The sequence below is a fragment of the Mastacembelus armatus genome, chromosome 11 (assembly GCF_900324485.2).
Source record: "Mastacembelus armatus chromosome 11, fMasArm1.2, whole genome shotgun sequence".
Lineage (NCBI taxonomy): Eukaryota > Metazoa > Chordata > Actinopteri > Synbranchiformes > Mastacembelidae > Mastacembelus > Mastacembelus armatus.
In genome coordinates, this window is record NC_046643.1 from 2,693,426 (window position 1) to 2,719,663 (window position 26,238).

The 26,238-nt window shown below is 39.5% G+C and overlaps 1 protein-coding gene across 1 annotated transcript in view; it reads left to right on the top strand.

Annotated features, from left to right (window-relative positions):
- epb41a (erythrocyte membrane protein band 4.1a) overlaps positions 1-8,944 on the top strand; it is a 46,213-nt gene extending 37,269 nt beyond the window's left edge. Inside the window, exons 18-21 of the mRNA XM_026300241.1 lie at positions 3,048-3,149; positions 5,012-5,092; positions 5,412-5,532; positions 8,716-8,944. Of these exons, the coding sequence (XP_026156026.1) occupies positions 3,048-3,149; positions 5,012-5,092; positions 5,412-5,510 (282 nt within the window). The 3' untranslated portion in view covers positions 5,511-5,532; positions 8,716-8,944. The remainder of the gene's footprint in view (positions 1-3,047; positions 3,150-5,011; positions 5,093-5,411; positions 5,533-8,715) is intronic.
- The last annotated feature ends 17,294 nt before the right edge of the window (positions 8,945-26,238 follow it).

Below are 26,238 nucleotides of genomic sequence, written 5' to 3' on the forward strand. Positions count from 1 at the left end.
TGATTTTAATAGGAGCTACTCTAGCCTTTGCTGTGTCTAGAGCAAAGTGGGCCCTCCCATCTTTGTTCACATACCTCAAAGAACAACAAATCCCAGTGGTTCACAGAGAAAGGTAACAGTGGATAGCACTCCACGCCTTGTGGGTGGTTGATAATTTGGGTGAAAACAAGGCTCTCTCCAATTTTGAATCTTTGAAGGTCAGGTCAAGAACCTTAGGTTCAGCAGCATACTCTCCAAGACTGTGGTGTTGTTACATACAAATTTGAGCATGCTCAGGCCACCTACAGCACAGAGCTCCTGGGCTTCCCTTGCAAGCTGAATAGCTTCTTCCATGCTTGCCACACTCGTTATGCCGTCATCCACATGAAGGTCTGAACTGTGAGCTAAAGGGAAACAGTTTCATTTTCTTTAGCAAGATGACACAGCGCCAAATAGATGAACCTTCATCTGAAACGCCTGTGGTTTTGCACTCAGATTTCCATCTTTCCACCAGAGGAAACGTCGGTAGTCTGTGTCAGATTCATTAACATGAAACATTTTTTCAGTGTCACACATTCCTAGACTTGTTGATTACTAGACTACTTGACTTCCTAGACTTCTTGACTGGCAGGCCGCAATCTGTAAGGATTGGAAAGAGGACCTCAGCCATCACTACAACAAACATTGACACCCCTGTGTGTCTCAGCCCCATCCTCTACACACTGTTCACATGACTGTGTCGCCTCACACAAGGACAACACCGTCCTGAAGTTTGCTGATGACACTGCAGTGATCGGACGGACACTGGTGGGAACGAAGCAGCCTACAGGAGGGAGATAGTCAGACATGGTGTGAGGATAACAACCTCACCCTCAACACTGACAAGACGAAGGAGATGATAGTGGACATGAGGAAGGAGAGAACTCATCAGCCACTGTTTATCCGGGAGCTTGAAGTGGAGAGTGTGAGCAGCTTTAAATACCCAGGGGTACACATCAGTGAGGACCTCACCTGGACACTCAACACCACCCAGAAAGCACAGCAGCAGCAGCTGTACTTTCTGAGGAGGCTAAAGATGTTTGGCATGTCATCTAAGCTCCTCAGCAACTTCTACAGCTGCACTATTGGCATTGGCATCTTGACCAGCTGCATCACCATGTGGTATGGCACGACTACTGCAATGGACTGCAAACATCTGCAGAGAGTGGTGCTGAGAAGATCACCAGGACTCCACTGCCCTCTCTGCAGGCCACCTACCACTGCAGTGTCCAGAGCAGAGCTGCCTTCATCCTTAACCCTTGTGCACTGTTCGAAAACACTACCCTTTCATTATGTTCAGGATGAAAATGTCCACCAAAATAAACTGCTGTAAAAATATATCAGATTAATGTTGTTTCAAATGTTAATACATAAATCTGTTAATCAACTTCAGTTCTGATCAAAACTACTAAATGTTAAAAAAATTTCCAGGATTTTAACTGTTTAAATGCCAGTTTCATAAGTGATGTCACAGATTTGGGGAAAAAAACACAAAATTACTTATTTTCATTATAAAAAGTGATTGTGGACTGGATATTTTGTTACCTTTTATCACAGTCTTGGATATGTCAAAGATTAGTAACAACACTGATTTTGATGCATTGTTAGTTTTTGTGGAGCATCAGATTTTATTTTATTCTGAGTAATTTACTAATATTCCCAGAATGAGTTAATTCTGGTAATAGTAAATTAATCAGGAAAAATATGAAATATAACATGAACCATGTTAAAGGTTATTTACACTTCCCAAATGATCAGCAGGCTCTGATTAAATACAGTTATTAAGTCTAAAGTGTCTCAGCTTAATTGTATTTTATTAGCTTTATTTTTATTTATTTATTTTTATTTATATTTTTTAAACGGGAAAGGATTAAAAGCAACATAAAGTTCCTGTTAATCTGGCCTGACTCAGTTTACACTGTTTTGCAGCAGGTTCCTGCTCTGGAGAGCATACATCACAACATCAAGACAACATATACAAGAAGACAAAATAATCATTCAAAGCACACAAAACTTAAAGGAACCGGAGAGAGAGGAGGGTTTAGTGATTACAGGTATAGCTGTCCATCAGAAAGTGAGCAAAAATCTTAAAATTTAAATTTTCTGAGCAATGTTATGATCCTGATGTCTTACGGGATCTTACATACTCTCTGCATACTCTCTGGTTCTTGTAATGGCAGAAGTCCACGTGCAAAAAGCTTATATGCAACACATATATATTTTTAGAGCACTACAAGTACGGGCATTCTTACATACAATACTCAATGTTCCCTGTAGAGTACTGGCCACGTCTGATATTTGGCCCTTGCCTGACCCCTGTCATTTTATTGAGATCAGGATATGTTCAGGGGATATTGGGATATGATACATATTGTATTTTCCTAACTATAAGTTGCACTTTTTTGCTCTTCTGGCTTGTCCTGCAACTTATACAACAAAGTGATTTATATATGTATATTTACAGTCATTTTGTTGAGTAGTCACTAGTGTTAGATTTTGACTCAACTGAAGATCATATTACATTTCCAAAAATGTATAAGCATTTATGTTCATGCCAAACACTAACTCTAGCACACTAACTAGCTTTTTTCTGTTGAACAAGGCTGTTTTTGCTAAAAGCAACTTATACTCCGGTGTGACTTATAGCACAGAAAATACTGTACCATGGCTTCTAGAGGACCCAGAGGCAAAATTCCAATGACTGGTAGAAATTTGTGCTTAAAGAGCTCAGGGTTTAATATGGAGTGTAATTGTATGCTGTATAGATTGTTAAAAGCTGATTTGTGAAATTGGGCTATATAAATAATTTTATCTTGTTAAGATTAAAAATTATGTTTTAGTTGTGTGTACAGTAATTATACTTTTCAGTTGTGTTTTTTGAAACGGGGCTCAGGGGAAGTCAGAGTCTTGATAAGACTTTATAGTGACACAGATGAGAAATCACATGTACAAAGAATAGATAAGAGTGACTGTTTAAATGGATTAATCTGAAGTCCTTGTGTAACACTTAAAAGGTGTCTCTCCCACAGCCGGTGGACAACCTGGCAGAGAGGGACTCAGGTGTGCTGCTGAGTGCCCAGACCATCACCTCCGAGACCATCAGCACCACCACTACTACCCAGATCACCAAGGTCTGCTCACTTTACCGACAGCCCCACAGTCAGCAGATACAGCTCAGTGAACTCATTTCCGACCTCCTTGTGATGCATCTCTCTCTGTTCATTCACAATTTAGATTTAGATTCCACTCAAGTTCAGAGCCAAGAGCACCCGTGAAATGTTGAAATCATTTTCTGTTTTCTCAGATGTTTTGTTGGCTTTTCTTCCAGTTGTGTTGTTAGTTGGAAAAACATTGAACTTGAACCTTGAGATCTTCATGCTTGGAAGTTATGGAGCCAGAACACTGACAGTTAAACTTCGGTAGTGAAAAATAACATTTGGCATTGAAGAACAAGTTTGTTTTTTTTGTTTTTTTTTTATGCCAAATTTTTCTCAATGACAATCTTCTGATTTTCAGTCGATGCCTGTTTTTCAATGCCAAAGTTTTGTTGGGTTTTTTTTTTCAGTTTCACTTTTCTGTCACTTGTTTGGAGCTGCATATTCAGCAGGAGAGATGTCTGGCTCCACACCGCTGTCCAGTCTGAGCTCTCTCATGACTGTTGACCTCCAGGAAATGGCTTCCATGAGCTCAGGTGGATCTCCCAGACCACAAATAAGCCTGTCTCTTTCCTGTTGTGTTTTAACATTTAATTAACCAGGCTAACATATTGACATTATACTGGTTTGGCAGAGGTCCACTGGAGTAAGTGCTGAAGTTAATGCTAGTTAACTAAGCTGTGGTTAATGGTTAGCCAAGTCTCCCATCCTGTGGTGACTTGTTGGCTTCAGCTCAGAGGCCAGTGTGACTGCTGCTGCTGCGGCTGATTAAAGTCTCATAAATGTGTTAACATAAAATATGTGGAAGCCTCAACACCAGAGTTAATGCTCAGGGTTTGTACTCGTTAACCCATTGTTAAGCTGGTTAAAAGTGAACCTTAACTTCATATCAACCCAGTCCTGTGTGGAAAAAATGGGATAGAGACAGACTTACTTGCGGCTTGGGAGCTGCAGCTGAATTCATGCTGGTCTACAGTCATTGTACAACATACCCTTAATGTCTTGAGAGCTAAAAAAGGGTGCAGGCTTTACCTGAACCGCAGTGTGCTCTACCCATCTCTGCAGTATTGACTGTGTGGCTAAACTGACATGCTCTGATCCTTTTCTTGTGTTTACAGTTATACATATAGCTCAGCATTGCTTTCAGTTCATATAGAATAACAAATGCATAGAATTTGCAGGAAATCAGAATACCACAGGTATACCACACTCAGCATCCATCACAGTCTCAAAAGAAACATTCATTGCTATTAGCAGCACACCACTTTCACTACCCACTTTTCCTCTATGGTGTTTACTCGCTGTCCAGCCCATAGCACAAGCATTAAATGATTGAAATGTGCATCTTCAGTTCAAACAAATATAATAATAATGAGAGTTGCTCATTGTTCTATGTGTTAATTTCTCACCTTACCCTTAGACATTCAGCCAATCTGGTTTTGGTAGAGATACCACTGATAAATGTCCTAACATATAACAACACTGGAGGGCATCTAAGGCATAATTAATCCAGCCTGTTGGTGCTGCCAGTTGAATCTGGCACAATCAGTAAAAATATACTGTGTATCTCAGCAGTGAGTATTATCCAGCAGGATATGCTGCCAGACCAGTCTCTTTCAAAAATCTCAAAGTCATTGCGTTGCATTGTGTGTTTTGCATATATCCATAGTTGCGCACCATCTTTTAAAGCAGTGGACATTTGTCACATTTTCCTTTGAGGGTGTTAAAGTATATACTGTTCTCATCGAAAATTCTTTCAGAGAAATAACAAAGATGGATTTAGGTTTTGTTTGTTTTTCCTGGCTTGTAATATAGCGTGTGCCATGTCTTTGTTATAGACCGTGAAAGGAGGGATTTCTGAGACTCGCATTGAGAAAAGAATTGTCATCACTGGAGACACTGAAATTGATCATGACAAGGTGAGGAATCATGGATAGATTCCATCAAAAGGAGAGGATTCTTTCATGCTTCACTGTTCACATGAACTAATGTTGTTCTAATGTTGTTTTCCTTAATGCTCTGCAGTAACTAGGTGGTTTAATTGTGTGTTGGATCATAAGCTGTCTTCACTTTCCAAGAAATGCATGTATCTTTTATAAGAAGCTAAAATTATTCAGAGGCTTAATTTGCTTCATAAAGCAAAGGCATTCATAGGTAAATCTGTTCCACATGCAAGTCAATTTAACTCAACTCACAAATTGTGTTCTACATAACAAGCTTGTTGTGTTTACTCCTCAGGCTTTGGCTCAGGCCATTAAAGAGGCAAAAGAACAGCACCCAGATATGTCTGTTACCAAAGTGGTTGTCCACCAGGAAACTGAGATCACACCAGAGTAAGATCAGACTGATCCTTTGGAAGGTGAGTGCCCATCCTTAACTTTTCTGTGTCATGGTGTTTTTGTTCTCTCCTGTAATGAACCCTGAAAGGAACCTTGCATTCCAAATCTGCTAGAAAGGGAACAGGAATGAACCAGACAAATTCCCACATGGTTGCTTCATATTATTGTCCTATTCTCTTGCTCCCAGTTGTTTTGAAAATGAGTCATGCAGATGAAGTTCACAAAGTCATTTCAGTGGTCAGTGGTCTTTTTTTAAATCTTTTTTTAATGAGAGTAATGAGCCAGTTACTGTTCCAGGTGGTATTGATGTTGGATGAACTGTCTAATTCAAAGGAAATGAAAAATGTACTAATACTAAAGCTAATGGAGTTGTGATTAATTAGTGGAGGAGACCCCACTTAACCCATAATGGAAAATCCCTGCTGTTGATAACAAAGTAATGCAGTAATGAGCAAAAACCTAGTCATGTTAGAAAATTCCATAAAAGTGGGCCACAAAGAGGGCTAGACTATATTTACTGCCTGTAGTCTGCACTGTAAATCAATCAGCAATGTCTCTAACAGTAACTGAGTCTTTTTAACCTCCTAAACATGCATGTCTGCTCTGTGGTTCTGAGGTTTCCAGTAAAATTCTCTATTTATCCGTTGCTGGGTGTACCCTTTTATTTGGAGAAAGCCACAAAGCACCAGGGGCCAGATTTACTAAGGCTTTTGTGCCCAAAATAATGGATTCTGGCCCAAACACATGGGTTGTATTTATCAGTCAGATGCAGCAGGCTGGAGTCACAATTTTTGTGTCATTTTAACGAGTGTTTGCGAGGTGCACTTCTCTCTTCATTGCCTGAGCAAATAATAGATGGAGACATGTTAATAACGGTTAATTCAGATTTACTAATAGGATTTAGGCTATATGAGCTAGATTTTTAAGGCATTTTCTCCCTGTGTTACCATCCCTGTATTATAATTTTGGGGTGACATCTGGAGTAACACTTTTTCCACAGGTAGAGTTGACAGATCGTGGAATCGTGATTAATAGAGTGTTTTTTGTTTGTTTGTTTTTTTATCGCTCCAAGAGAAAGTGTCCAAGTGTGCCTGTACAGTTCAGGAGCTGACTATGGAATGAGATGCTGTGTTAGTAAATCAGATGATGGATACATGTTGCTTGCAATGGAAAACTGCAGTGCACATTTGTCATTTTCTTAGTAAAGCCAACCCTGGTAGTTTTTCTGTAGACAAACCTAATGGCAAGATTTCAAGGAAGAGGCTTAGTTCTAAACTAACCAATAATGAATACTAGCCCTCACTGTAATTACACCAATTAATACAATAATTTGTGACAAATTATCAATTGTCAATATTGTAGTCAGTTGATATGTAGTCACTGCTTAATTATTTATTCTGCTATATTACACAAGCACCATGAAAATGAACATGGGGTGCGTGGTAATGGCTGTTTCAAGCCTGTTTCTGCACTAAACAAGGCGCCTTAGCAGCATGTGGCTTTAATTCTGGCCTTGTTTATGTGATGTGGAAAGGTCCAAGCTAGTAGTCTGGTGCTGTTTAGCTGCCTGACAGGCTGGTATGTAAACACAGTGGCCCTATCTCCCAGTCTGATTGTGGATGGTTTCTTGTGCGCTTGTGTAACATCATTAGGCACAGCTCACTTATTGTCCACGTTTATCCAGGAGGGTTTGGGAGATGACTTTCACATCAACCAGCAGGGATGGATAAATAGCCTGAACCAAACCTAGAGGGCTGTTCAATAGGCTTTTTGCAATTAGCAAATTCAGTAGCATTGCTTGTTAGCAGTGCCAGAAGTCCTGTAAACTAAACAGAGGCTGGTGCAATGTATCAGCTTTGCATTAGAAAACAGAAATGTAATTAGTTACTGTACCTGCACCTCGAGCATAACATTAAACTTTTAGTTTAGTTCTTATCAAGGACACTACCTTTTTTGTGTCTGTGTTGACACGGTTAGAATTAAGATGGCCTACAAATTTGCAGTGGTAAAGAAATGTTCATGAAGCCAGCTGCACTGCCCCTTCTGAGAGGAACTTTGTAAAGAGCAGCACTTTTAGCAGAGCACTCAGTCTTGTATCTCTCTCTCTCTTTTCTGTTGGTATATTCATTCAACTTCAGTTTTTAAATCAGAGTGAAGCCTGAAAACAGCCTTTTACTTAAGTTAAAGTCCTATATAGTCCACTGCTGAATCACAGCCATGTTCATTACACTGCTCTGCAGGAATGTTCCCTCTTAACCTGGTAACTTCAGATTTGGACTGAAGTATAAATCCCCTGGAGCTGAACTTAATAGGTGTATACTCTAATTTAAAATGTTCATATTACTCAAATAGAAGCTGTGACATTAAACATTTTATTGCTTTTCCTTCTGGATTTCAAAAACATAAAGCAGATTCATTGGGCTTTTATTGTTGCTGAGATAGATCTATTTTTACAATTTACATTATAATTTCTAACGTCTTCGCACAGAAGCCAGGGGGGCAGGACTCAGGGGAAAGAGAAATGTTGCAGTTATTTCAGTCAGGTATTTTCAGTTATTTGGAAAGAATGTGCAGGTTTTACATTTGTATGTATGTTTTATCATGATTCAGTAAAGAGGATTTCTGTTTTCTGATCTGTTCCTGCTCTAATTTGGTGTTAATACTGACTTACTGAGTGCTTGTTTTTTCTGTTGTTGAATAGTTCAGTATAATGTACATTTCTGCAACATTAAATGTCATGTTACCACTCTAACAGTTTTTCTTCTCTTACCTTTTCCAGTCTCTTCCACTTAGCTGTTTTTTATGGCTGTTAAACTGCTGCCAGTGTATTTTCAACACTTCCTCCAGCAGTGGTCTACATTAACAGTCTTAAAGACCTTAATATGTACACTGACTGAATTTGCCATGTGAACAAATGTAGTACAGGCTTTCCTCTGCAACTAACATTTTTTTACCTGACGATAGTGGCCACAACCCTGGCTACTATTTGAGCCAATACCTGATTTACCTGATTTAATTTAATACAGCCAGTAATAATTTGCATCAGCATTTACTGTGTTCCCATGTACCATTTCAGTATCAACTGATCAATATTTACTCATGCAGTATTAAGCAGGTTGGCTATTAAAATCTACTAAAGCTATTGTTTCATCTCTCTCTCTCACTCTTTTTGTCTCTCTACTAAACCTTCAACTACACCTCAGACCTCTAAGCAGCCCCCCTTCTTCCTCCTTCCTTGTGTCTCCATCACGCCATTATACCTCAGCACCCCAAGCCATCATACCCAATGGCCCACTGCCTTCAGCATGAACCACGAGACCACATCAGAGGGAATAAGCTTCACTGTTGAAATTTCAGCATGAATTGTAACCTCTATTTGTATGGAGTTTGGCCCGAAGGTGACAGAAAATTTCCAAGAATTCCCTCCCAGTATTCCCCACAATCCCCCACTTACTGCCAAAAGATGCCAAGAGATCAACCGCTGGACTGATTAAAAAAAACAAAAAAAAAAAAAAACTTTTTTTAAAGATAAAAAAAGAAAAGTACAGCATTTGTGAAATTATTCCTCTCCAATTTGTCTGGAGATTTTAAGAAAATTTTCAAGGGCATTTGGTCTTTTAATCTTGAGATTACCGGTACTTTATTTTTCTACAGCTTTTCTTACCATCAGAATTGGTTATCAGTAACTTAGAAGTCAAGTGTTTTTTAACAATGTGCTCCAAAAAGCGTTAACAAAGGGATTGTGGGTGACTTTTCTTGGGATTGTACACATCAGAACTCAAGGATCCCTCTCAAATTTTAGCATGAGTTTGGTGTCATTTCTTGTACAGTAAATATTTTATTTTCCCTGTCAATGTGAAAAAAATATTTTTTCAATTCATGTATAAAATAGATTGATTTTATCAAACCAGGGGGCAAATGGTCCTGTCACCTTATTTAAGATTTTGACGTATTAATTTGTTAATTGATCTTTACATCTTTTGGTTGTTTTAGTTGTTCTTGCTTTTGTTATAGTGTTTGTGTCATTAGAACATGACTTTATCAAGACCAGGGAGATATGATGAAATTATCTTTTTTTTTGTATATGTGTGTGTGTATTCCCAACTCTGTCTTCTTTTTGTGTTTTGTGTCTTAGATTCACTCAGCACAGGTGTATGTAACTTCAAGATTTTGTATTTGGAGCATTACAGTCACCAGTTTTAGACATTTTCTACTGAGCATGACATTAGCATCTGCAGTATTTCTGCATATGTTCCTCATTTCTACTTTTTAACTAAATGGGCAGTGTGTACTCATCCAGAGACAGAATTCAGATGAGACCGCATTCAAACATGACAGAGGTTAAAAAAAATTTAAAGTTTCCAGTCTGCTTCACTGGAATTAAAACAGCTATAAAGTGAAGAGACTGGTACAGGTTGATAATTGCCTCATTAAAGTGTAAAATCTTTGATTCTTGTTATATCACTCTGTCAGACACTTAATTTTCATTCATATTTGTAAGGACAATCCCAGTTTAACTTGTGTCCAGGTCCTATTTTTGAGTTTCTTTTTACGTAGCTGATTGCTTTTGATGGGATTGTTCTGTTGTTTCCTAGCAATGACTTTACAGCCAGCCAGTTCTAATGTGCAACCTAATTTCCAGTAGTAAATCACCTCAAACCATCTACTAGTTACACACAAATTTGGAAATGATTTTTGATTTTGCTATCAGTTGTAATAAAATTAAAATCTTTTCTAATAATGTGTTATACATATATGTTCTGTTTTTTAGCACCTTTAGCTTTGAAGTTTTTGGTGTCATCTGCTTTACTGTGCAGTTGTCATTTCTGGGTAACCCTTTTGCACTGTTCAAACACACTACCCTTTCGTTAGGGTCCACTAAAATACACTGCTGTAAAAATATATCAGATAAATATTTTTTTTGAAATGTTTTTGCATAAATCTGTCAATCAACTTCAGTTCTGATTAAAACTACTAAATGTAAAAAAAAAAATTCCAGGATTTTAACCCTTTATATGCCAATTTCACAAGTGCTGTCATGGATTTGGGGGAGAAACACACAGAATGACTTATTTTCAATATTAAAAGTGATTGTGAATTGGATTATTGTTTTACCAGTCTTGGATATGTCAAAGATTAGTAACATTGTGCATTGTTAGTTTTTGCGTATAGGTAAAACATTGGGAAGAGGTAAAATTTGTGATTTTTACTGTTGACAACCAAGTAGCCCGATTAACCCTTTACACAGACCTGTGCATAGAAAGCTTAGTTTCTGGCTTTTATATGGAGTTTTATATGGACTACAGGCCTGTGTAAAGGGTTAATGGGGCCACTTGGTTGTCAATTTTACCTCTATGCAACAGGGGAAACCACCAACCATCAAGAATGCATGATTATATAGTGTCGTGGCTGTGCGGTCAAAAAATGTTATAATGGCAATTAATGGGGCAAATTAATGCTAAAACTAACAATGCATCAAAATCAGTGTTTATTACTAACCTTTGACATATCCAAGACTCTGATAAAAACTAAAAAAAATATCCAGTCCTCAATCACTTTTTATATTGAAAATAAGTTTTTTTCCCCAAATCTGTGAAACATTATGAAATTTTCATTTAAAGAATCCTGGATTTTTTAAACATTTAGTAGCTTTGATGAGAACTGAAGTTGATTGACAGATTTATGGAAACATAACGAAAGGGTAGTGAATTTGCCAACAGAATATCACTGACCTATGGAAAATTTCTAAATCATATTTCCAAGGTGTATGTCAAATTAAGGTTTATCACCAAAAATGATTCAATTTGCTGAAATACAGTGAAAATTATGACCAAAATAAGACTGAAAAGTGACCCTTGGTGTTTGAAAACACCTGGAACAGTACATGAGGGTTAAGCTTCATGGAAATTAAACTCAGGAATTAGCTCAGAACAAAATATTTTCTTGCCATTCGTTGAAATTGTTGGGTGCTGTATATTTGTTCACTGACTTATGGTGCTGAATGATGAGGATGAGTGTGACACAAAATAAGTAAAAAACATGCATGCACCACAGCACCCATATCTCAACATGATGTCAGCAAAAAGAGCAGCATAGCAGTAATAGATAAATAAAAATGGTATTTTGAGTAAAAACAAGATTTGTTTTCCAAGCTAATACATGTTCTTTAGATTTCATCTCTATAACCACAATATTAAATTAGGTTAGTAAATTAGTGGGTTTAGTTGCTCAAGCATAGTGTTTAAAACCAGTTCAAAGATAAGCATGTCACATATAAGAAATATCATCTGCATAAAAGTGTATATGGCAAAGTGAAGCAGCAGAGGTTATATTATTTTTATACATAATGATCATCTCTGTTTGGTAATTGTGATTATCTTGAGACATGTTTATTATATTTGTCTAAAAATTGGCATATTGCATCGCATATGTGTAAGTGTATATGCTTACAAATACACTGTAATATTACATTGTTAACATTATAGAAACATTTGTCAAGAATGCCTAAGTTAACCTCCTGCGTTGTACACACTGACCATTCAAATCACACGTCACCCATAATTTATATTTTGTCAACTTTTAAACATAATGCTTTTGTAGAACACACAGTATGTTGTAGTTATTTCACTGTGCTTTGTCTTCATCATGGCACCCCCTTTTTTCATTGGAAACAAGCAAGCCAACATTTATTTCTTAATTGTGAACCCTCACTTGACCATCACTGGAAGACATGTAATAAAAGTGCACTGTTCACAAAATAAAACCATTGTATTTGGTTCTGATTGACTTCACCATTTGCACCTTGTTCAGCTGTTAGTGAGAGTTTAGAAACAATTGGACAGAGAAAGAGGTAGCCAAAAATGTAGACACAAACACCTTTTCAAAACATCTCATCCTATAAAATCTCAATCCACGCCCTTATTCTTTTCAATTTTCAGAGACTACCTACGTGAAAAGGTTAATGTCCTGTTGGTGGAACCTAATATGGTGCAATACATACAATATTCTGTCCTGTTCCTTCTGCATATTTTAGGATTTTTTTCTGCTGGTATCAGCACAATTTTATCCTGTTAACATAGAGCTACTATCAACCCACCCAACAGCTTATTTGGACTTGACTTGACTTTGGATGTTGGACTGCACCCTTTTTATCTGAATCTAGCAAGCAGACTATAGACACTGTAGGAGCTGCTGTCATAAAGCAGCTTGTGAATCAGAGTTTAAGGACACGTAACAAAAAATAGCAACTTATGAAATGAAAGAGCCCTAAAATAAGTTTGAAGTAACCCTAAAGATAGTGTAACATAATATATATTATTAAGTCTCTCAGCTTTGTTGCTGCCTTGTAGTTGAAGCTAGTTTGAAAGTAATTTCACGGCTGCCATATTCACATCAACTTACTTTTTCACATAACATCACAGAGAAAAAGGAAAACCGATACAAGATTTAAAGAAAAGAAACAGACAAATATGTACATCTTACCATCACCATGGCCTATGTGGGTCCATGAGAGTGTAGCTGAGGGTCAATCTTATACTGACCCTTGTTTTACTATTACTGCCCTGCTTGCCATGATCCAAGAGACCTTGATGGAGGTTCTAAGGCAGGGTGTCCAACTGAGTGTGCAGTGAGATATCCTCTAAACAAATTTACCTTGGATGTTACAGGCACATACAGCTTGAACTAAGCACATGCTTCCATACAGAAATAGGGGAAACCACTAATACATCCCACAATACTTTCATGTCCCCAAGCATTTAAATGAAGCCCTGGATAGATTTAAGTATTCAGAGATCATTGTGCACATCAACCTTTCAACTTTCATTACAGTTCAGTTACATTCTTGCCAGATGAAAGTGGAGGGAGCAACAGAGGCCTCCATTCGTTTTCTGATTTAGGGCCTCACATAAACAACTCAGACCTATCTTTTTTAAAAAATTATGCTTGGGTTTTTTTCAGCCAGTGATGGTGTATAGTCATTGGTTTCAGCATAAAACAAGAATAAAGCACAATAGAGCTATCTGTGGCATGTTAAAATGACACAATATATATACAGTAGTATACATAGACGCCAATCCAAGTGCCTAATCTGAATATGCAGAGGAGAAATAAAGGCAGGGTCATTAAAAGCTCGATGGAAATGACCCTAAGGGAAGGCAATGAAAATATAGAATGAAGGATAAGATGTCTAAGCAGGAGGCCCAAGTAAGAATTCTCTAAGGTGGGGGTAAATTACTGAGTCTTACAGGAATGAAGTTACAATGTTTAGGTAAACTGTTAAAGATTGGAGAAAACTAAATACATGGGTAGAGGACAAATTTCAGTATTTGCCTTGACAAACCAAAGAAAACCAATGCAATGTATCCATTATCCAACAGTGGGTTTGGGCTGTTGCTTAGGTTTTTAGTCCAGTTTGCAACTTTATTTTTTGTCCCTAAGGGGGTTGGCAAGTGGTACTTTGGTTATAGCTGGATATGTATTTAACAGTATCCTGGGCTTTTTACCAAACTGTCATTCACATTATACCATTTCAGTGCACCTGTACAACAACAAATCTAACATTATGTTGAAACAACCAATCATTGTTAGTCACCCTGTCCATGTGTGCTTTGAGTAGTATCAGCAGGTGCACATTCAATAGAGGGAAGACTGGCACAAGAATCATTGAGATGCTATCAGAATGATTTTGTGATGTCCTCTCTGCTGAGTGTGCCCTGCTGTTACTGTGTTTGCTATCTAAAAAACGGTAGACCTGTAGTATTGTATCAGTGTACACAGTCACTGCACATGCTCACACTCTCCCCCAGGTGGAGTTGCTTTTAAAGTCTACAGTAATAAGGTTGAAGAGCTACTGTACCTGTAAATGTGATGTACAATTCCTGAGGTTTCGAAGTGTGTGTGCAAGAATATGGAGAACTGTCATTAGAAAAATGCAGTGGCATCATGAAGGAGACAGACCAGTATTTGGTTCCCATTCATTTTAGTTAGAAAAGGGAAATTTAGTGATACAATACAGCTTCTGCCACAAATGAAACTGTGGTCACTGGTGTTGCTAAGGATATTTTACACATATGGAAGCAGATCGTAATTCAATATTTTCAATTCTGTAAGCTTATAAAACCACAGTTCATTTGAAGATTTGTATATACTTAGTAAAAAAAAACACTGATCGATAACTGCACCATCAAATAATAAGATTATGCAGAAGTGTCCATAATTTTATGCAAATGTTTATGATTTAGTATATTTTAAGAAGTAATTTTATAGAGACAAGAAAGATAAGATAGGATAAACTTTATTAATCTTAAGTGTATATTTATTCTGTCCTCGAGGTCCTACAGGTTTTCCAACTATCCCTGCCCTTCCAGTCTCTGACTGGCTCAATTCAATTCAATTCGATTTTATTTGTATAGCGCCAAATCACAGTACAATCATCTCAAGGCACTTTACAAAAAAAAACCCAACAAATCCCTTATGAGCAGCACTTGGCAACAGTGGAGAGGAAAAACTCCCTTTAAAGGAAGAAAAAACCTCCTGCAGAACCAGGTGGTCAGCCAGAATGGTCTCTACCTTTTCTGTCTGCATCTCTCCACCACAGCCTCCAGTGAGTCCAGCCTCATTCCAGTCACTGAACCAGCTTTTTGCACCAGTTTGTCCAGCTGCTTTGCATCCTTCTGTCTCCCCCGCAGACTGCAGCATAAAACAGCACACTGACTGCCATAGTTTGGTAAAACATGTGCAGCATCTTCCTGCAGATGTCTGAGGACCTAAGCTGCCTTATGAGGTAAAGTTGCCCTTTTTTATATAGAACATCTGTGTTCAGTGACCAGTCCAAAGTGATCAGACAGACAGGTAGGAGGGTACTTGGTGTGCCATCTGGAAAGATTAAAGCAGATAAGGAGACTTGGTGGTGGAATGAGGAAGTTCAGAAGTGTGTTAAGAGGAACAGGTTAGTTAAGAAGAAGTGGGACACTGAGAGGACAGAAGAGAACAGACAGGAGTACGGGGAGATGCAGCGTAAGGTGAAGGTAGAGGTGGCAAAGGTCAAACAAAGGGCATATGAGGATTTGTATGATAGGTTGGACACTAAGGAGGGAGAGGTGGATTTGTACAGGTTGGTGAGGCAGAGAGACAGAGATGGGAAGGATGTGCAGCAGGTTAGGGTGATCAAGGACAGGGATGGAAATGTGTTGACAGGTGCCACAAGTGTGATGGAAAGATGGAAGGAATACTTTAAAGAGTTGATGAATGAGGAAAATATTAGAGAGCACAGAGTAGAAGAGGTGACTGTTGTGGAGCAGGAAGTAGCAAAGATCAGTAAGGATAAAGTGAGGAAGGCGTTGAAGAGGATGAAGAGTGGAAAGGCAGTTGGTCCGGACGACATACCTGTGGAGTTATGGAAGTGTTTAGGAGAGGTGGCAGTAGAGTTTTTGACTGGGCTACTTAACAAGGTCTTGGAGAGTGAGAGGATGCCTGAGGAATGTAGAAGTGTACTGGTGCCCATCTTTAAGAACAAGAGAGACGTGCAGAGTTGTGGAAACAACAGAGGAATAAAGCTGATGAGTCACACAATGAAGTTATGGGAAAGAGTAGCGGAGGCTAGGCTCTAGCTCTAGGGGAGCTCAGTGCACCGATGGTCCTCGGGCAGTCTAGGCCTATAGCAGCATAACTAACTAAGGGATGGTTCAGGGTTGCCTGAAGCCAGCCCTAACTATATGCTTTGTCAAAGAGGAAGGTTTTAAGTCTAGCCTTAAAAGTATAGAGAGTGTCTGCCTCCTGAACCCAGGCTGGGAGCTGGTTCCATAGGAGAAGAGCTTGATAACTAAAGGCTCTGCCTCCCATTCTGCTTTTGGAAACTCTGGGAACCACAAGTAGACCTGCACTCTGAGAGCGAAGTGGTCTATTGGGATAATATGGTACTATGAGGTCTTTGAGGTATGAAGGAGCTTGATTATGAAGGGATTTGTATGTGAGAAGAAGGATTTTAAATTCTATTCTATATTTTACAGGGAGCCAATGAAGAGAAGCCAATATAGGAGAAATATGATCTCTCTTGCTAGTTCCTGTCAGGACTCTGGCTGCGGCATTCTGGATTAATTGGAGGCTTTTTATGGAGATATTGGGACATCCAGATAGTAATGAGTTACAGTAATCTAGCCTTGAGGTAACAAATGCATGGACTAGTTTTTCTGCATCATTTTGAGACAGGATGTTCCTAATTTTGGAAATGTTGCGCAGGTGAAAGAATGCAGTTCTAGAAATTTGTTTTATGAGTGAGTTAAAGGACATGTCCTGGTCAAAAATAACTCCAAGGTTTTTTACAGTAGTGCTAGAGGCCAGGGTTATGCCATCTAGAGTAGCTATAATTTGAGAAAAGTTATTTCTGAGATTTTTTGGCCCAAATATAATGACTTCTGTTTTCTCCGAGTTTAAAAGTAAAAAGTTACTGGTCATCCAGGCCTTGATGTCAGTTAGACAGGCTTGAAGTCTGGTTAACTGGTTTGTGTTAACAGGTTTAATAGATAGATACAACTGAGTGTCATCTGCATAGCAGTGGTAATTAATAGAGTGCTTCCTAATGACATATCCTAAAGGAAGCATGTACAGGGTGAACAGAATCGGTCCTAGCACGGAGCCTTGTGGAACTCCATAACTAACTTTTGTTCGTGTGGAAGGTTCATCATGGACATGAACAAACTGGAATCTGTCCGATAAATAGGATTGGAACCACTTTAACGCTGTTCCTCTGATACCAATCACATGCTCCAGTCTCTGTAATAAGATGTTGTGGTCAATGGGGTCGAATGCTGCACTAAGGTCTAGGAGGACAAGTATTGAAACAAGTCCATTATCTGAGGCTAAGAGAAGATTGTTGGTAACTTTCAACAGTGCTGTTTCTGTACTATGATGTGCTCTAAATCCTGATTGAAAATCTTCAAATAGTTCATTCCTGTGTAAGTGATCTGATAGCTGCTTAGCAACAGCTTTTTCTAGGATTTTAGAAATAAATGGCAGGTTGGATATTGGTCTATAATTAGCCAAGACACCTGGATCAAGACTAGGCTTTTTGAGTAAAGGTTTGATTACTGCAGTTTTAAAGGCCTGTGGTACGTAGCCTGATACTAGAGATAAATTTACCAAGTCCAATAAAGATGAGTTCATTAATGGCAGGGTGCCTTTAAGCAGTCTAGTCGGGATGGGGTCTAAGAGACACGTTGATGATTTCGATGAAGCAACTAGTGATGTAAATTCAGAGAGATCTATGGGAGAGAAGCAGTCTAAACATAACTGAGGTCCTACAGATGATTCAAGAGCTACTGTAGTAGAAAATTCATTTATTGAAGGTATAGGAAGCATCTGCTGAATTTTCTCTCTAATAGTTGTGATTTTATTTGTAAAGAAACTCATAAATTCATCACTGCTGAGAGCTAAGGGAACACTGGGCTCAACAGAGCTGTGACTTTTTGTCAGCCTGGCTACAGTGCTGAAAAGAAACCTGGGATTGTTCTTATTTTCCTCTATTAGTGATGAATAGTATGCAGTTCTGGCTTTACGGAGAGCTTTTTTATATGTTAGTAGACTGTTTTTCCAGGCTAGAAAAATTTCCTCTAAGTTTGTGGAACGCCACTTCCTTTCCAGCCTTCGTGATGCCTGCTTTAAGGTACGAATATGTAAATTATACCATGGGGCTAGTCTTCTCTGATTCACTAACTTCTTTTTCAGAGGGGCAACAGAATCAAGCGTTTCACGCAGTGAGGTTACAGCGCTGTCAACAACATGATCAATTTGGTAGGGAGTGGGATTGAAGCAGCTGCCCTCCACTATGTTTATACTTGGCATAGATGTAAATAAAGATGGAATCATTTTCTTAAATTTATTAACAGCGTTGTGGAATTTTCTTCCAAATGCTGCATGATCCATCATTTTAAATTCAAAAGTTATTAAAGAATGATCTGACAAAACAGGATTTGGGGGAAAAACTATTAGATGTTCAATTTCGATGCCATAGGTCAGAACAAGATCAAAGGTGTGATTGAAACAGTGGGTGGGTTTATTAACATTTTGAATGAACACAATTGAATCTAATATAGAATTAAATGCAATGCTGAGGCCGTTATTTTCAACATCTACATGAATGTTAAAATCTCCCACTATAATAACTTTATCTGATCTAAGCACTAGATCAGACAGGAAGTCAGGGAATTCAGTCAAAAACTGAGTAAGGGACAGGTGGACGGTACACAGTGACAAGTAGAACTGGTTTTTGTGTTTTCCAGTTTGGATGTGAGAGACTAAGAGTGAGGCTCTCAAATGAGTTAAAATTGTTCTGAGGATGAAAGTTTAATAATAAGTTTGAGGCTATATATATTGGCTATATCGATATATTGGCTTCTCTTCATTGGCTCCCTGTAAAATACAGAATAGAATTTAAAATCCTTCTTCTCACATACAAATCCCTTCATAATCAAGCTCCTTCATACCTTAAAGACCTCATAGTATCATATTATCCCAATAGACCCCCCCCCCCTTCCCTTCCCCTCCCCTCTCTTCTCTCCTCCCACCTCATGTATATTCCACCATTGAATGTTACTAACCTTGTGCTCTCTCTCCCCTAGTTTGTGCTCTCTCCCTCTCTCTCTGTTCTCTCTGTACCTTCTGCAGGTGTCCCTGGTCCTGGGGCTGTATATCGCTGATGTGCAGTTACTGGTCCCACCAACCTGCAGTGTCTATTTGTTGTTTATTGTTGCTGTTCTTTTCTCTCTGCTCTATCCACTCACCCCAACCGGTTGAGGCAGATGGCCGCCCAAACTGAGCCCGGTTCTGCTGGAGGTTTTTTCTTCCGTTAAAGGGAGTTTTTCCTCTGCACTGTCGCCAAGTGCTTGCTCATAAGGGAATTGTTGGGTTTTTAGTTTTAGTTTTTGTAAAGTGCCTTGAGATGATTTGTATTGTGATTTGGCGCTATACAAATAAAATTGAATTGAATTGAATTGAATTGAGCATTTGTGAGCAGCAGTATGGTTTTATGCCAAGAGAGAGTACCACAGATGCAATATTTGCTTTGAGAATGCTGATGGAGAAGAACAGAGAAGGCCAGAAGGAGCTGCATTGTGTCTGGAGTGGCAGAGAAGTATGTTCGAGTGGTGCAGGACATGTATGAGAGCTGTAAGACAGTGGTGAGGTGTGCTGTGGGGGTGACAGTGGAGTTCAAGGTGGAGGTGGGACTGCACCAAGGATCAGTTTTGAACCCCTTCTTGTTTGCTGTGGTGATGGACAGGCTGACAGATGAGGTTAGACGGGAATCTCCGTGGACCATGATGTTTGCAGATGACATTGTCATCTGTAGTAAGAGCAGGGAGCAGGTGGAGGAAAATCTAGAGAGGTGGAGGTTTGCTGTGGAAAGGAGAGGAATGAAGGTTAGCTGCAGTAAAACAGAGTACATGTGTGTAAATGAGAGGCACTCAAATAGAACGGTGAGGTTACAGGGAGTAGAGGTGAAGAAGGTGGAGGATTTTAAGTACCTAGGGTCAACAATATAGAGCAACAGAGAGTGTGGAAAAGAAGTGAAGAGATGTGTGCAAACAGGTTGGAACGGGTGGAAGAAAGTGTCAGGTGTGATGTGTGACAAAAGAGTGTCAGCAAGAATTAAAAGAAAGGTGGACAAGACAGTGGTGAGACCAGCAATGTTGTATGGTTTAGAGACAGTGGCACTGAGAAAAAGACAGGAGGCAGAGCTGGAGGTAGCAGAGCTGAAGATGTTGAGGTTCTCTCTGGGAGTGATGAGGATGGATAGGATCAGGAATGAGTACATCAGAGGGACAGCTCATGTTAGATGTTTTGGAGAAAAAGTCAGGGAAGCCAGATTGAGATGGTTTGGACACGTTCAGAGGAGGGACATGTTAGAGCTGCCAGGAAGGAGGCCTAGAGGAAGACCAAAGAGGAGGTTCTTGGATGTAGTGAAGGAGGACATGAGGATAGTTGGTGTGGGTGAGGAGGATACAGAGGATAGGGTTGAATGGAGGCGGATGATTCGCTGTGGCGACCCTTGAAGGGAGCAGCCGAAAGGAAAAGAAGTGTTCAGTGACCAGTCCAACTTATTGTCCAGATGCACACCTAGATATTTGTAGGCTAGCAACACTTCAATGTCCACACCACGAACTGTTGACTGGATAAGGAGGAGGTTTAGACCTTCAAAAATTAACTTCTTGGTTTTAGAGGTGTTCAGTATGAGGCAGTTTTTGTGGCTCAAGTCACTGAAGGATTTTTTCAGGCCCCCCTACTTCTCTTCCTGCCCATTCCTGATACATGCTACAAACACAGTATCATCAGAATACTTCTGAATTGTACATGGAATCAGCTGTATACAGCGTGTACAGGAATAGAGCCAAAACAGTCCCCTCTGGTGCCCCTGTGCTGCCTCAAAACTGTACCAGAGATGCAGTTCCACATCATGAATTGAGATGCACTTAAAGATAAAAATAAAGAAATTTGTGGATATTTCCTAAAGATTAGGGTTGCCTTCAAACTGTGCAACTCATTGTGCCCACAACTTCAAATTAATTTTAATATAGGAGACACAAATAGACAAAACAGGACAATAGATCATATATTATAATGAGACAACTGTGAGGCTTTGAGACTAGTAACTCTCAGTCAATAATAAGGCAGGCCATGTCAATGAGAAAGCTTGTATTGCAGAGTGGATTGATTGTGTGCACAGGGAAGTAAAGCAATTCCACTAAATCAGACCTGTTGATTCTGACAGAGAGCCAACAGTCAGCTTTATCCACAAAAATGATTACATTAAGCTTATGAGCACAAACGCAATGAGCCAAAATGTTTTTTTCTCTAGCCTCTATACTTCAGTATATTTATTCTGTCTCGTTTGCAGAGGTGGGAAGTAACGAAGTACAAATACTTTGTTACTGTACTTAAGTAGATTTTTCAGGTATCTGTACTTTACTTGTGTATTTATTTTTCTGACGACTTTTTACTTTTACTCCCTACATTTAGACACAAATATCTGTACTTTCTACTCCTTACATTTTCAAAACAGGCCTGTTACTTTTTCAACCTCTGCGGAATGAAGACACCACATAAAAGGCATAACTAACTAGAGGGAAATCGAGTGAGTGTTCAGGTTATGATAGAGAGAAAACTTGCAGTGTGATATGTAGGAAGAAAGGGATCCAGGGAGTATTGCTGAGTCCGACGATGATGCAGCATATTCGGAAAAGCAAGACATTCCCCATCCATCCATATTTAAAAGAACTGTTCAATGTTGTTTGCTTCAAGGATGATTCATGGTGAATGCGTTGTGTTTTGTTTCCTGTATCAGCACTGTGCAGGTTGTTAATAAAAGAAGAATTTCTTCACACAGTCGCATGGGCGGTGAGGTACACAGGTATTTAACTCTCCACACTGGTGGATGCACATAGAATTGGGGAACAGTGCATCCAGGGTAAGCTGAGGACAAGGGGCTGACGTGAGCCAGGCAGGACGAGAAAGGAGATGGTCTTAGCATAGTTTTTTCCTATTGAGAGGATGATGGTCCCAGTCTGGTGGGTGAGCCAAAACCAATGGATTTACCATGCAGCGCTGAAATGGAGATCAGGCCTGTTCGTGGTGTACTGGGAGCTTCAGGCATTGGACCAGTCCTACTGCCCAAGTCGATCAGGGCTGAAACACAGAAAGACAAATCACCAGCAACCAGTTGAACTCTTAGCACAAACTGATTGGCAGCCAGAGTAGATTAAGAGATACCTACCTTATCAGAAGATGTAGATTTGAATGGTGCCTCACCACATGATTCCAATCGCTATGGGGGACGAACTAGTCAGGCAGGGAGAAGGTGATCATCCACGGATCATCCACAGTAGAGACAAAGCCCTGACCGAACTCATGTACAGCATTCAGCTAGTGTGATTCTAGTTTCCATAGGTTCTGGCTCTGGGCACATAGCTTGAGGGGCACTGGTGGTGCTGGGCCACTGTTGTTCTCTCAGTAAGTTGTCCAGCTGGATTGGCCATATGGATTAGTGCATCCAAAGACAGTGAGCCATCACAACAGGCTTTTCCATTTCCCCTCACCCTTTATCTCATCTCATATAAACAGGTTTATCCATGTCATGTTCAGGAAAATAACAGTGCAGAAGCTGAGCATCTGTTATATATCTGGTAATACATCTTCTGTGATGTATAGATTAGGACACAACATAACCAGTGTGTATAACAGCTGGAAGCTCTCCAAAGAACCTGCAAGTACCTCCGAATGATGTCCTTCCCGGAGTCCTTTTTTTTGCTCTACCAATTTTGTTTGCAGTTCTCCCAGACATGAGATCTTTTTACTGCTGCCAGCACAGCAGCAGCAGCTGCATTATTTTCCTGCGTCATTTACCCTGCATGCAGAACTTTCTCAAAGCAGAGACAATCCTTTCTCAGCCTCAAGCCCACTTCAGACCCCAGTTCAGAGCACCCAGCTACTTCTCCTGTGCTGCAAAGCATCTTATGAACACAGCAGCCATGTCTGGTTTTCATCCTGCCAAAGTCAGATTCACTGCAGCCATCACAGAATGCCACCTAAGCCTCAGCCAATACCCAGAACCCCACCTTAACGTCCACTTCACAGCAAGTCCATTTCTATTGTTTCTCTTCAACCATCTAACAAAGGTTTTGCTGTTTAAATTGTGCAGAAGCACATGTGGTGTACATGATTAAATGAAACAGGTACACTTTAAATGACTGCATATGCACTTCTCTCTGCTTGACATGAAAGCTTTTTCCAGAGAGGAGAAGCGTTGTTTAGGAAACTTTGCTGCCTTCATGTGTACATAAAGGTAAGTACCGTAAAGACTATGGTGAGAAAATTCTCTTCAATTATAAATAGTCTTATAGACACAAAATTACATTTTATTCACCTAAAATGCAAAGTACAGCTGTTACAGAAGAATATCCCGTTTCCATTAGCCTACTTGATGTACAGTTAATACAGCAATTTTACACATTAATTTGGATGTTTATATTGTCTGTGGGAAATCCTCCACAAGATTAAAGTTATTGAAATACAATAATAATTAATACAAACAATCACGGATGCTGTTCAGCTTTGTTGAAAAAAAGTGGCAGGGTAAAAAAAACAAGTATTTAGGGGGAAAAGTCAAACAGGAAACAACAATATTAACCAATTAAACTAAAACAATAATGATAGTTTAAATGCACAAATAATTCTGAAAAAAGCATTCACATGAAATGACAATCACAGAACAAGCGGCAAGTGAGCCACTGGGAGGATTAGGGATCATGTGAAAACTCATCAGGAAACTCCCCCAGTGAAATGGGAGCCCCAGATCTGTTAGAATAAAATAGAAGTTAGTAAAGAGAAGAGAGTGCTTGGAGTGGCCTGTGACAAAGATAAAGAAACCACTTACTCTATACCGCAGGGTCCCACCTGTTATATCGATGTAAGCAAGATGATAATAAAAAATCAGAAAGGCTTTTGACACACCTTTCTTCTCAGTCTACGTCTGCGCTTTACCGGCTCCAGCCAGCACTTGCAGCTGCTTTCTACATAACTAGCTCTCCTCTCCAGCCTACTCACTTGAGCTCTGTATCCCTGCTGGGCTGTTAGTGACCTGCTGGCTCTGGCTTCTCTCTGCTGCCTGCCTGTAACTTCTGTCCTGTTGGTTTGTGGACTGTTGCTTTTACTTTTAAGCTGGCTGTAGCCCACTCAGAGCTGTTACAGTCAACATAATATTCACTGTATGTTAACCACTTACATGTGTCATTTTGTTGTAGTTTGATCATTGTTCACTTTGTCTGCTATTTGCTCTGCTTATCTATAGCTCAACATAGCTACTTTTCTTCTTGACGGGATGCTTAATGTCTTAGTGGGATCATCCCACGCAGTGCGATTTCCAAACACCCACAGAATTGGCCTATACGTGCATAGTCAGTAGCACGGATTAAAATTGCCACTGTTAGCTTAGCTGCAATCAGCCAAAATATTTGCTTTGATAACGTCAAAGCTGCCCCTACAAGTTTTATGATGCTAGCATGTCAACAATATGCCTGGTACCATACTAACAGGTCAGGGTTTTTTGGGATCCTGCATGTAATGAATGCACTGTGTTTTGCTCTAGTTTGTGTAGTTACAGAGGCTGGACAGTTGCCCTCTTTCATCTTATGATAAGCTAAACACAAGGATGTAGCCTTTTAGGTTAGGCTACATTTTCATCATTGCTGTCATCTTCACCAATATTAGTATGTTACTGAAATATAGCAAAGTATAGCAAAGTAAAAAAAAAGGCTGCTATCAGGTTTAATAAAAATAATATAAAATATTTCAGTATAAAAACTGTGCAGCAGCATGGTGGATGAGTGGTTAGCACCGTTGCCTCACAGCTGTGTGGAGTTTGCATGTTCTCCCTGTGCTTGTGTGGGTTTTCTCCAGGTACTCTGGTTTCCTCCCACAGTCCAAAAACATGTATGTCAGGGTGATTGGTGACTCTAAATTGCCCATAGGAGTGAGTGTGAGTGTGTGAGGTTGTTTGTCTCTATGTGGCCCTGTGATGGACTGGGGACCTGTCCAGGGTGTACCCCTGCCTTTCACCCAAAGAGAGCTGGAATAGGCTCCAGCAGACCCCTGTGACCCTAAACAGCAATAAGCGGGTATAGATGATGGATGTTTCCACTACAGGCCACTATAAATAGATGTAGACATAGCCCTGATAATTGGTTTGCATGTTAATACTTCTGCGCATTCTGTTTTTATGTAGATTTTACACTAGCCTGGTCTTTTCCTATTCTATACAAAGAATTAGTCTGTTTGTGATCAAGTTTCAGGGGGTGGGCCAATGGATGCAAAATAAACCTTGCTATGAAAGGTAATTTGTATTGAATATGTTCACATTTAACATATCTTTGAGATTTTGCTTCATTCATGAGCATTTTTTCCATTTTAATTTAAAAAGGGGGAACAAGAGATGATCACAGGACATCTGGAGTTGAGTTTAGTTGTTTATCATTCAATTTTCAAAGACATTTTGTTATGATGTAAGGTGTGAAGGATAGGCGAAGGACCCAAATGCAGGACAAACAAGTTTTTATTTCTCCTGGACAAACCAGGGCTCAGGCATATATAAATCCTTGTCCAAGAACAAAACACCACTTCACAGCATGCATCAGGTAATGCTCCAACAAGGGACAAAGGAAATGAACAAAGAGGTACAGTGGGTACGGAAAGTATTCAGACCCCTTTAAATTTTTCACTCTTTGTGTCATTGCAGCCATTTGCCAAAATCAAAAAAGTTCATTTTATTTCTCATTAATGTACACTCAGCACCCCATCTTGACAGAAAAAAACAGAAATGTAGAAATTTTTGCAAATTTATTAAAAAAGAAAAACTGAAATATCACATGGTCATAAGTATTCAGACCCTTTGCAGTGACACTCATATTTAACTCACATGCTGTCCATTTCTTCTGATCCTCCTTGAGATGGTTCTGCTCCTTCATTGGAGTCCAGCTGTGTTTAATTAAACTGATTGGACTTGATTAGGAAAGGCACACACCTGTCTATATAAGACCTTACAGCTCACAGTGCATGTCAGAGCAAATGAGAATCATGAGGTCGAAGGAACTGCCCAAGGAGCTCAGAGACAGAATTGTGGCAAGGCACAGATCTGGCCAAGGTTACAAAAGAATTTCTGCAGCACTCAAGGTTCCTAAGAG